Source organism: Mirounga leonina, unplaced genomic scaffold, assembly GCF_011800145.1.
Source record: "Mirounga leonina isolate KUSES-001 unplaced genomic scaffold, KU_Mleo_1.0 Mir_151, whole genome shotgun sequence".
In the NCBI taxonomy this organism is placed as follows: domain Eukaryota; kingdom Metazoa; phylum Chordata; class Mammalia; order Carnivora; family Phocidae; genus Mirounga; species Mirounga leonina.
In genome coordinates, this window is record NW_023270377.1 from 44,771,540 (window position 1) to 44,784,676 (window position 13,137).

The following is a 13,137-nucleotide window of genomic DNA, read 5'->3' on the forward strand; positions in this document are numbered from 1 at the left end:
CATTTCTCCCCCAAATATCTGTTAATTCTACCACATCAGTTTATCACTTCTTACTATCAATCACTTATGAAATTGAGTAGCATTTGTTTAATTATTCTCTCCCACTTCACTGACAGCATATTAAACAGGACAGAGCCCTGTGTCCATCACTAAACTTCTTACAGAAAGACAAGGATACATTATTTTAACTTCACTGAACTACATAAAACTATCAAATTTTTCAATCTTTCCTATGAGTATATCATGAAATATTTGTCAAATGCCATGCTTTACTGCCCCTTAAAAAAATAACATTTAACTAGCTGTTTCTTTCATTCCTATGCTGATAATTATGATATATTACATTTATATTTATTTTACCTCAAAATTAATCACAAAGTTATTTTGGCCTCATTGCTATCAATTTACCTATCATCAATCCTCACATATTATTCAATAAAAAGTGAAGCATGTGCACACATATACAAACATGAATTTAAATCACGGTAAACTTACATAAGCCCGGGAGTTTAGTACTATTTGGCTACACAATCTAGTAGGACTAGTTTCAGATCACTTTATTTTTTTGCAGTTTCACACCACAGAATAAAATTGCCAGGAAACATACTGTCATAAGTGTATTCTGAACTAAATGTATTAAACAACTCCACTCTCATTAGGGCGATAACCAGAAAAGGTTAATTAGCAATGTGTGCATATTTGTGTTGCTCTATTCTAATTTCATTCCTAAACCATGTGGTTTGTTAATAGGAAAATCTGAGTCCTTAACATCTCTGCCTGATTTTCACAGTGATACTGAATTGACCCCCAGGTCCTTTAAACTTACCTTTCTTCCTGCTAAAAGCACGGTTCATGATGATCAGCCAAACAGACGTTTAGTTCAATCACACTTTATGTCCTAGAAAAATAACAAAATATTAAAGCCTAAATACACGTTGACCAATCTCCTTTATGCAAATGCATTTTAATCACAAAGTCTTTTAAAATTTGTTTTAAATATTTATAAAGAATATTCTGAAATGCCCCAAAAGACACTGGGTAAGAATAAACTGGAGTACTCAATATTACAAATGGCACAACAGGTAAGAACAGTAATTTCCTCCAAGGTTCATTAATCTTCTTGTCTTTTTCCTATTATACATCTATCATTAATTATATTTATCTGCAAACTTAAGGAGAAAGAAGATTAATACTTTTAGCTTATAGGTAAGACATGTGGTACAGTTTGGGGTTATGATTAACAGTAATAAATAAACGGAAGTTTTGATTATGACAGTGGCAATCATGTCCCTCTCCAACCAGGCTCTGCCAGGCGGCCCTATGCCCCAGGATGCTCTTGGCAACTGCAGCCTGATCTCTTCAAACCGAAACGATGGCACCCTATCCCATTTTGAAACCAAGGAGGCAGCCCTGATGATCTCTGCATTTGCCTTTAGGATCATTTATCCTTAATCTTGAAGAATAATGCATGCTCACATTAAAATAACTATGTTCCAGTCCTCTAGGCTCTAAGAAGTCCAAAAGTCTTCCTTCATTTCATTCCATCTCTATCCCCTTCAGGTGAAACTGGCAAAGGGTTGTTTGGCCACACTCTTAGTATTCTCTGCTGTATGAATAGGCTGAGAATTTTCCACAACTTTAAGTACTATCACTTTTTACTTTTTTACGACTTTATTTATTTATTTTTGTGGCAGGGGGCAGGCAGAGGGAGAAGCAGGCTCCCCACTGAGCAGGGAGCCTGATGCGGAGCTTGACCCCAGGACCCCGGGATCATGACCTGAGCTGAAGGCCCATACTTAACCAACTGAGCCACTCAGATGCTCTTATCTCTCTTTTTTTTAAACAATTCCTTTTTCAATTCTTTTTTTTCTCCTCAAATTTTACTATAATCAGTTAGAAGGAACCAAGACACTCTTTCAACACTTTGCTTAGAAATTTTCTCAGCTAAACATCCAATTGCATCAACTGCAATTTCTACCCTCCATAAAATATTAGAACACAAATAAAATTCAGCCAAGTTCTTTGCCCACTTTCTAACAAGAATCACCTTTCCTCCGATGTTCAGTAACATGTTCTACCTATGTTTCTATCTGGGAATTCATCAGAATGGCCTTTACCATCCATATATCTACCAACATTCTGTTCATGATTATTTATATAGTATTCTCTAAGAAGATGGAGGCTTTCTAGCTCTCCTCTTTTCTTTCTGAATCCTCACCAGAATTGCCTTGAGCATGACCTTCACAGCAATCTCAGCTTCTTCCAGCATGTACCTCAAAACCCTTCCAGCTTCTACCCATCACCCAGTTCCAAAGCCGCTTCCACATTTTTGGGTATTTGTTACAGCAGGACCCCACTTCTGTCTTAGTCGGCTTGGACTGCCATAACAAAATACCGTAACTGCATGACTTAAACTACAGAAATTTTTAACTTGCAATGTTGGAGACTGCAGGCTTGAGATCAGGGTGCCAGCAAGGTGAGGTTCTAGTGAGGGCCCTCTTCGCGGCTTGTAGTACACACCTTCTGGCTGTGTCCTCACATGGCAGAGAGGGACGATGCTCTTACTTTTCCTCTTTTTATAAAGACACTAATCCTGGGCGCCTGGGTGGCTCAGTTGGTTAAGCGACGGCCTTTGGCTCAGGTCATGATCCTGGAAGTCCCAGGATCAAGTCCCAGGATCGAGTCCCATGTCGGGCTCCCTGTTCATCAGGGAGTCTGCTTCTCCCTCTGACCCTCCCCCCTCTCATGTTCTCTCTCTCTCTCCTTCTCTCTCTCAAATGAATTAAAAAAAAAAAAAAAGACACTAATCCCATCATGGGGGCCTCCCCCTCATGACCTCATCTGAACCTAATTACCTTCTAAAGACCCCAACTCCAAATACCACTTTGGGGGTTAGATTTCAACATGTGAATTTTGGGGGTATACCAACATTTAGTCCCTAGCATTCATCATAAATCTATATAGCAATAAAACACAGTAGAGAAATTAATCTTTATGATAAGGTCATTTTTACAGTGAAATTACTGGTATTTCTCTTCTGGCATTTCTGCTCCCAATGAAGAATTAAAACAGTTAAGAATTAAAACACATGCTCTCTGTCCCTCTCTCTCTCAAATAAAGAAAATCTTAAAAAAAAAAAGAATTATAAAATACTATTACTAGGTACTGTTAGTACCTAGATAATGACACAATAATATCACTCTTTTTATTTTATTTCATACTTTATTCACCTTCTCATGATATACCATTAATACAAGATAGGTAGAGAATGTATTTTAAAAATTAAAACACCAAAACGATTATGTCATTTATACTAACGGTATAATATGGGTTTTTTTCTATAATATAAAAGATATTATTATAGAAGTTATGATTGAGATTACTGTATTTACTACAAATAATGTATTCATTCATTCGGAAATCATTTTCTAATCACCCGTGCCAGCCACCCTGCAAGGAATGCAAGGGAATACAATATGGACAAAATATATTCTGGCTCTTCTCAAAAGTTACTTTTCATCTAGAACCTAACAGACATGGTTATTGATTGATCATATCCTGGAGGAATAAGTGAAGATAAAAAAACTAGCAGAAAAGAAACATAATGTATCTGAATGTAAGGTCCAATTTCTCTGGAAAAATAAACAAAATTATCATGAAGCCTATTAATCAGCAGATGAACTTCAGTATGTCTCAGCTAGACATTTTCAACAATAGTAGATTGTGAAATATAAAGACGGAGTTTGATACCACATAATTTTAAATTTCACGAAATTGTGTGTATTTTAAGTTAAGAATATAATATAAACTCTTTGGGGGCATATAGACAGAAAGAAAAAAAAAAAAACACCTTAACATAATTGTATAAAGTTCAGAAGGCCAAATAAAGAGAGTATGAAATGACACTACAATTCTATGACTCTAAAACACCAGGAGGATTTCACCTGCTCACAAAACATAGAGATATAAATGTCAGTGGATATTGGATAAGCTGTTCTTATCATATAAATAAAAACTATAATTTCACTTTCCAAACACTAGTTTTTAGCATATTTATTTTATCCTATAACACTCTACTCTTCTTTGCAAAACAGATCTTAATTTCCCACTAGAAAATAAGCAGATAGTGGCTTTGCTCACTATGCCCATGTGTAGAATACAGTGTATAAAGCTAAGTTGGCATTCAATATACTGTTTACAGGTTTAATGTATTAATAACATATGCTTTAATGTACTTTATAGCTGAGGTAGTAAGATATATATTGTTATCAACTTACTATATGTTAAGTTTAAGAAATGTCAGTTCTGTATAAACTTACTTTATTTCAATTTACAGCATTATATAAATCTTTCTTTTTGGATAAACGTTGGATAAACATTTTCAGTGGCACTTACACATGGATGCATTATTTCCTTATCAGTAAAAAATTATTCCTAAATTCTAGCTAAAAATAATATATAGAGAGAATAACGGACATAAATATCTTTTACTAATATTTCCATAAAATAGCATCCCAGACTAAAAATCATACGAGGTCTAAAGTATTACTATTTAGATTTTCTATTTTTTTAAATTAAACATAAAAGAGTTGTTCAATTAAAAAAAAAACAAAACAAAAACAAAGGCTGATACTAAATGGCCATCAGTTATGTGTGAGAATCTTCATTAACTTTACTTTCTGGGATTGAATACTGAAGAGTGTGTCCCTGTGTGTGTCTGTTTGTGCTATACTTATTATAATCCTTTTTTGATATATACATAAAATTCTTTGGGATTAATAGTGCTATGTAATATGATAGGAGCACTTACACGAATTTCCTGAATGGTATATTCACTGACTAAGCCAAACCTTCCTCAGAAATGTAGGGGCGCCTGGGTGGCTCAGATGGTTGAGCGTCTGCCTTCGGCTCAGGTCATGATCCCGGCGTCCTGGGATCAAGTCCCGCATCAGTCTTCCTGCTCAGCGGGGAGCCTGCTTCTCCCTCTCCCTCTGCCTCTCTCCCTGCTCATGCTCTCTCCTCCTCTCTCTCTCTCTGTATCTCTGTGTCTCAAATGAATAAATAAAAAAATCTTCAAAAAAAAAAAAAGAAATGTATGCTGGCACCTCTCATATTAAATAAAGCTATACAGACCTATTTAGACGCCTCCACTTCTAATCAAGATGGAGTAACAGGTTACAGTTATCTTACCATCTGAAACACCTAAAAAAATGACAAAATGTACGGGATGGTGCAGGGAGGTGGAGCCAGTCAGACTCCAGCAACCTTCCGCAGTTGAGGAGATAGCCTTGAGAATGTGCTGAAATGAAGGTGACTAGTGGTTACAGACCAGAGCACTGGAGAGGGGAGAGCTCCATAGAAAGAACTAAAGTAACCTGCAAAAAGCCTTACAAGTTAACTCAGTAATGACTACTTCCTGAGACTGAGTAAAGGGTCACCCACAAATTTCAGAGAGAGCAGTGCCCGTAGCTCACACAAGGGCCAACAGCTCGGGGAGAAAGCTCACAATTCACAGGACATCAGTTAGATTACTAAGAAGTGCCTAACCATGTAAATGGGGAAAAATTAAAGCTAGAATAAATGCTGCTTTGGCCCCACTTAAGTAATTTTAAAAACAAGACCCAAAAGAATTAACCCATTTCCAAGTAACTTCACTATATCCTAAAGCTATGTTCAAAAATATTTTAAGGAATATAAAAATACTCAACATCCAACATGGTGAAATACAGTGTTTGGCATCCAATTAAAAAAAAAAAAAATCAGGCATGCAAAGAAGTAAAAAAATACAACCCATAATGGGGAAAAATCCATCAAAACTACTCCAGAAATGTAGATGTCATTAGATGAATTGTTTTAATCTCAAATTTTCTTTCAAAATCAGTAACCACATTGATAAAACACTGTGAGGTCACTTGGTATTAATTTACTCTATATCTTTAACCTTTTGTAGGCCTACTAAAAAAAAAACAAAGTTGGAGCCAACAATCATTCCTTTCAATAAATCCAGCACATCCAGGTTTGAAAACTGATTTACCAAAGTAAAACTACTGATATTTATAAACTAGCTCAGAAGAAGTTTAGAGTGGCTTTTTAATGAATGGTAGTTTCCTGCTTTGCAACCTGCTGCTCAATCACTTATTTAATAACTAACTAACTAAATAAATAAATAATATTGTTATGACTAAAGAAAATATATATGGTATAATATTAAAACCTATAAAACAGTTAGTTTTGAATTTCATTTTACCCCGATGAGTATATTTAAAATCAAATTTTCCTAAAATTCTTCCATGGTTAAAATTTTAAAGAACCTGAAAACTGGTCAGAACACAGTTCACATTAATATAACTCATAAATCACTAAAATCCTGTTGTTCACCATGAGATCAGAAATGATCTAAAATAATGAAGTCTAATCATTAGGTTTAGTTCTAGGAAGGGAAACTAGGTAAAGTTAAAAAACAAACAAAAACCCATAGTTGCCTGTCCTGTAAATGTATTTTTTACTCTCAAACATTTTGTATGCTTTTTTTTGAATACGTAAATCAGGAAGGTAATCAAGAGAGAATGTCAAGCAATTTTAGATCTTGCCTTAACTTCTCCATCTTGCTAAGTACTCTACTGTGGCTAACTATGGGAACTTCGTTGCTTGCAGTAGCTCGTGTAGCTTGCAAAATCCTACTCAGAGAATTGAGCTCATTTTTTACTCTTCTTGATCTAATTAGTATCTATTGTAAAGGTTCTCTGCTTAAATCTCCAAATTTTAAGACATCTTAACAATATTCTTCTTTATTGTATTTTATGACTAATTTTCAAAGGCTTTGCTTTTGTAGATCAATAAATACTACCTGAGTGTAGCCAAGAAAACTAACCAGTAGACAAAAGGAGAAATTTCACATTACTAGGGAAAGGAGCCATATGATGTGTTAAAGAAGATATATGTTTATAATTTGCTAAGAAATAGCAATACTAGTGTTTTCTGAAATTCCCTGACTTGGGATATAAATACTTATCATTATTTTTTCCTTATTTTACAATATTGACCCATATCTCATAACACTCATTAAAAATTCTTTGCTCTTTCAATAGATATATTTCGAAACCACTTTATGTGACAAGCATTATAGAAGTGGAGAAGGGAAAATAAGTATGGCATGGTCCTTGCTTTCAAAGAAGAACTTATCTTTGAGAGACGGGCGAGAATGGGTATGGGGCTCTGCAGATAGGAACAAGCCCTATTAAAGAGATGGATGCCACTGAGAATCAGAGGATGAAGCACAAACGACTGTCTCGTTCAAGGTGAAAGTTTCCAAGGGGAGGTGAATAGTCATCTCCCAAATGAGCAAAGGTCAAAGGTGAGACATGGAAGAAGGTTTTGGGCAGAAGGGCACAACATGGGCAGTACATGTTGATTGTGGGCATAGGGCTCCTTGGCACACTGCTAATAGCCTCAGAGAGCATCCACTGGCCCTCACTGAGGCTCTCATCTAGGCTCTCCTGCAACATCCTTGATTGGGAGCAGGGGAATGCTTAAGGCACCTGGTAATGTGGCCAGTTCTTTAGAATGGCTTATATGCAAGAAAACCTTAATATACAAGATCCAGAATACAGGTCTGGGGAATAAAATAAAATTTGAATTTCCTCTAATGCCAAAAGTGAAGTCAAAATAAAGACTACAATGAATCAAAAAGAAAAATGGACATACAAAGCCCATCCTTCCCGACAATGAAAGCTACCAAATTTTAACGACTTTATTCTGATAATAATACTTTCTGCTTTAAGAGAATCTGGATGAGGTATATTCAAAAGTTATTTCCACAGCTATAAACCCTTTAAGTATTGTGCAATAAGTATCTGGGCAATAATTATGGCAATGTTGTGATATCACAAAATTCCATACAGGGACTGGGTACTGCAGAGATACCCTTTTGCATTTGGAGGTGACACCACCACTCAGCACCTCTGGAATGAGGGTATCCCTGAGTGCTCTTAGGACCAAAAGAACGAAAGCTCCAAGGAAGGAGGGTACTGGAATTCCCAAATTGCCTAAGCACCCTCTTTTGCATGGGCATGATGAGTATCCCAACGTAAGTGCCTGTACAATTCTGAGCCGCACTTTGGCAGGCTTCTAGCAGTCTGTCTCAATAATTAGATACTGAGAATTTTCATTAAAACTTCCTTCAGTGATCAATTAACTATTTCTCTCACTGGGTTTTCTTCATTATCTTCTGTCCTTAATGGGAGCTCAGCTACCTCACTCTAAAATGAGATAATCACAGAGTAAATAAATTAGACTAGGAGAAATATTTAACAGACAAATAAAACTCTGCATATTGAAACAAACATTATTTACAATACATAGGACTCTCCTATATGTAGACAAAAAGTGTCCTCGGTTTAGTTCCCCTTTGAATACTAGATTTTGAAGTAAATTGTGGAAGTCCTACTCAATTTTTTCTCCATTTTTTTTTTTATCGTAACAATATACTCTCTTTCCTTTTTATTTTGATTGTACACATAAGAACTCTGTCCTTTTTGACCTGCTGTTTTGGTCATTTCACCAAATACTTTGATATCCATATCCTAACTGTGAGAGGGAACTTGTGGGATCCAATTACTGAGGTAACATTATCTTTGGCAAAACTATCCGAATTCCTTTGAAAGACTAGAATAAAACAGCTTGACTGCTCAATTAATGCTATCAGAGTCTAAGACTCAAGACTTTATGGAGTTTAAGACTTGAATTTGTAAAATATATACTGTTTTAAGATTCAGTTGATCTCTACAAACAGAGCAATACAAAATTTTTTTATTTCAGTTTCCAAATTTTCTGCCTTTTATTACAATATTTCACTTTGTTGAAAAGAAACAGGCCCCAAATGGAGTTACTTTTGCTAAGCCCCACCAAGACTTAATACCTAAACTAATTGCAATTTCAGCCTGTCCCAGGAGTGGAATTTTAAACCAATCAGTCTGGAATTTCCTGATCAGCATTAGTGAGGTAATCTGCATGATAAGACCCCCTGCCCTTCCCCCCCCCCCCCCCCCCCCCGCTCAGGGAAGGTGACCTTGCCAGAAACAATTTTTTCTTCTGCTAATAACCTCCTTGTCCTGCCCCACTGCTGTCTATAAAATCCTTCTATTTTGTGCAGCTCCTCAGCGCTCCCTTCTATTTGCTAGATGAGATGCTGCCTAATTCATGAATTGTTGAATAAAGCCAATTCGATCTTTACCTTTACCCCAGTAGAATTTTTTTTTGAGAACCCGAAAGGATTTTTTCATTTAAGTCTTTTGCTTTAATGTCAGCTGTTTTTAGATCGGGTATTTTTACAGTAAGCACAATTTTTATCTTTACATTAAATTCTAACAAACAGTAATTATAAATGTGCATAGATTTACCATTTTCATCATTTTACAGAGTTTTGTTTTAAGGGGGTTTTAAGGAAGTCAGAGAAAGATTATTTCTTTTACCTGTTTTTTAAAGCAGCCCTCAAAAGCAATCTCCTATCTTTGCACTTGGTATAGAGCACCTCACAATGTTAGTGGTTTCATTGGGGGAGAACTGATGGACAGGAAGTCTGATCCTTGAAAACAGAGCCTCCAAATATTTACACTGGGAAATCATGCTTTCCTTACTGTTACAGCCAATGCTGGATAGTACCACTACCCACACATAATACTGCTTGGCCACAGCTAAAAATAACATTCTGCCTCCGTCACTATAATCATACACACCCTATTTTTAACTTTAGTTGGACTACAATATTCTTAAATTTTCTGTCCTTCCTGTGGGTTTCTACCAGTCTTTTCACATATAGCTGCCAAAACACTTATCCTCAGAAGTCTCTTTATCACCATCCTGACAATGTTGAACTTTACTCTAGCCCTGTGATCCTAGAAAATAACAAAGGTAAAGGAAATTCCCCCACCCCTCTGTGTTTTGGAAATGGCTCACTGCAAAGAACCACCCTTCCCCATATGATTTAGATAAGACTCAAGGCACTCCCCATGTTTACTCAAGACTCGGCCAGACAAAGACCCTCCAAATTCCCATTCTTGGCTTCATAAATGATTAGCTGAACTATTTGTGCCACTGACCAATCTGGACAAAATACCTGCTATTTGACTAGACCAGATCTTGAGCTAAACTTCTCTCTTTCCTCCAAGATCCTTAACTTTGACCTACCCTGAGTTTAATAGACTCAACCCTTCTCTCATAAGCTTTCCTAAAAATGGGCGGACCCCAGGGAAAAACATTCTCTGGTCTGCTGCCCCTAATCACACCACTCTCACTCATCCTGCCTTCCCACATTCCCTTACTCTTCCTTATAAAAGTCCTTTTCTGCCTAGCCTTTGAGATGCCTACAGATGTATGGTTGGCAAATTCTCCCTATTACAATCTCCTTCCCTCTTCTTATTACAGTCATCTTTTCAAATAAGGTCTCCTTACATAAATCCAGATTTGCTTTTTATTTGACGCTCCATTTGATCAGATTAGAAAGATTTCTGGCAACTAACCCCAACCTAGTTCACTGAACTAATTGAACTAATTTGAAAATTTTTCCTTTCAGTATATCTACTCAAATGGAGCTAGACCTTTCATTCTCTTGCACTAATGAATGCTTTCATTTCAGCATAAAATGAATTACAAGAATGTCCTAGAAAAGTAAGTGAATCTGGGTTTTAAAAATTGTTATCCTTGCATCCCTAGCATCTAGTTCCTATCCATAGTAAATAACTGCTGAATTACAAAGCAAATTAACAAATTAAGTTTTCTAAAACAATGTGCATCTTATTGTAATAGAAACATATATCTTAGCTCCCAAAATCTGTTCAATTGTATAACAAAATATCTTAATTTGAAGATATCTTCAGAATTAGGACACTTTCTAAAGTTGTTCAGTAATTGATTAACAAAACTATACTCTTATCTTGTCACACATATTGCACACAATTATGATAAAGGCCATGATCATTTTCTGACAGAAATATTTCTTTTATTGGACAGAAAAGATCTATTGAAACAATATATGTGTTGAAACAATATAAGTTAATGAACAATTTGATAAAGCCATGCGTATTTTCAGACAAAAGTTCCACTAAAGTCAAGTAAACACAGTTACTGTTCCAATGCCAAAAATGAAGAAAACATTTACTCCAATAAAGAATAGGCAATATTCTTTAGGTTAAGCTTTTCAAAGTAGCAAAATTTGAAGAACAGAAGGGAATGAAGATAGTATTTAGCTAAGGACAAGGAAGAAATATATGTAAATGAGAAAAGAATAAGAAATCATTAATAGGTGAACCAAAAGGAAAATACTAGTATCGTCCTCAAGCCTTCTTACTCAACTATAGATCCCAACAGTTAAAACCAGAAATCAATAAGACCACTTAACTCATACTCTAAAACCCACTGTGCTTATTTCTTCTTGCACTTTCTCGAGGCATTGACAAAGGTGTTTTGCCAAGAATGGAACATTCTAACCAAGAAACCAGGAAAGGCCCGATAGCAAGGGAATGCCTAGACCACAACACCCACGCATCCCTTTCCCTGCCTAGGATGATGGGCGGAACACATACCAACCCCACCCATGATCACTTGCTCCTTGCATGCTCTCTTGTATGTACGCCTCTTGTATGAGCCTCTCTCTGTAAAACACTAGGTGTCCATCTTGCAGGCGGGGAGGTCGGTTGATAAGTCTTGAGCCAGCCACCTCCCCCGGCTACTGCCTTCTGATATAAATTTCTCCCTTTCTCTTTTCCAAACCCTCATTTCTTGAGTTATTGGCTTCTCTTATGATGAGTTTACCCAAGTTTGTTCAGCAACAGTGTTGGCAAACCCAGCCGGGAGCCATGTGTTTAATTTGTCCAGACCCCTTGGGATTCCCTGGGATGGAGCAGTTAGCCTCGGCAGTGCGCTGGGGCTTACCCGTTCATTTTTGAAGTTAGCGGCTATGATAGATCAATGGATAATGGCACAACAATATAATGGCTAAAACTGTAAAAAGCCACAATAAATGGGACTAAATTACAGAATGGTGTAACTCATAGATGAATTACTGAGTTTGAAGGTCAAATGGGGAGACTCTCCTAGGTGGCTACAGAAAAAAAAATATATCAAAGAAATGCCAAGAGGATAAAGGATAGAAATAAAAGTACCAAAATCTATGGGAATACCATAAAGAGAGAAAAAATTAAAAGAGTTTAAAAAAAAAATCCAGAAGAGAATTTTCACAGAATTAAAATAAATTATGAAAAATGTCAAACTGAAAGTTTCAGATCCAGGCATTTTAAAATTTAAGAGCATTAAATGCAATATGAAAATATACAACACCTCCAGGCAGAAAAAGATGGCCTAATAGCAACAAGAACCAAATTAACAATAAAATTCACAATAGTAACACAGTATGCAAAAAAACAAGCAAGCAATATTCTCAAGATATTCTCAAAGAAAAGAACTTTGAACCATGAATGTTGTATGAAGTAACTAGAGTATAATGTGAGGGAGTAATAAAGACACACCAAGCCTGGGCCACTTGGTTGGTAAAGCATGCGACTCTTTATCTCAGGTTTGTAAGTCCACGCCTCATGTTGATATACAAGGCCTCAGAATTTTACCATTGAAAAAGTAAAGCACTTTTACTTTTTTTATACTGAAAAGGAAAAAAAAAATACTGAAGATAATCTCGGTAGCATTAAAATAAGAGAAACAAATCCAGCTTCCTTTGTAAAAGATAGAAGCACTATAGCAGTACCGTAAACTTTACTAAGGTATTTTATCAGAAAAACAGTAATAGCTAATACAGGACTAAAAACGGAAAAAAAAAAATAGATGCACAGAGAGATACATGGATATATAAGTATAAAGAAAGGCACACACACACACAGCCGTAACAATCCAGAACTGAAAATCTAAATAAACGTTTGCCACATAATGGAGCACAGAGAAAAAAAACAGAGACACGAAATGTAGTTTAGTACTGACTTACTGTGAGAAGTTACAGATGTTGAAATGTAAGGAATTAATGTGGGAACATAAGAATGGAAATCTGTCTTTAGGGCAACTACCATTAACTACAATATATACACTTTATATCAGCCAAAAAAACTTATCTGACAGTAGGAAATGAAAAAAATT

General features: G+C 36.0%; 1 protein-coding gene across 9 annotated transcripts in view; it reads right to left on the bottom strand.

Annotated features, from left to right (window-relative positions):
• The window catches only part of GULP1 (GULP PTB domain containing engulfment adaptor 1), a 250,258-nt gene that overhangs the window by 90,963 nt on the left and 146,158 nt on the right, over window positions 1-13,137 (bottom strand). For 8 of the 9 annotated variants that reach the window (XM_035007561.1, XM_035007562.1, XM_035007566.1 and 5 more), the window contains one exon: window positions 827-898. In XM_035007561.1, the coding sequence (XP_034863452.1) occupies window positions 827-854 (28 nt within the window). In that variant the 5' untranslated portion in view covers window positions 855-898. Of the gene's footprint in view, window positions 1-826; window positions 899-13,137 lie in introns of those variants that run through there. The other variant, XM_035007564.1, reaches the window with a different exon arrangement.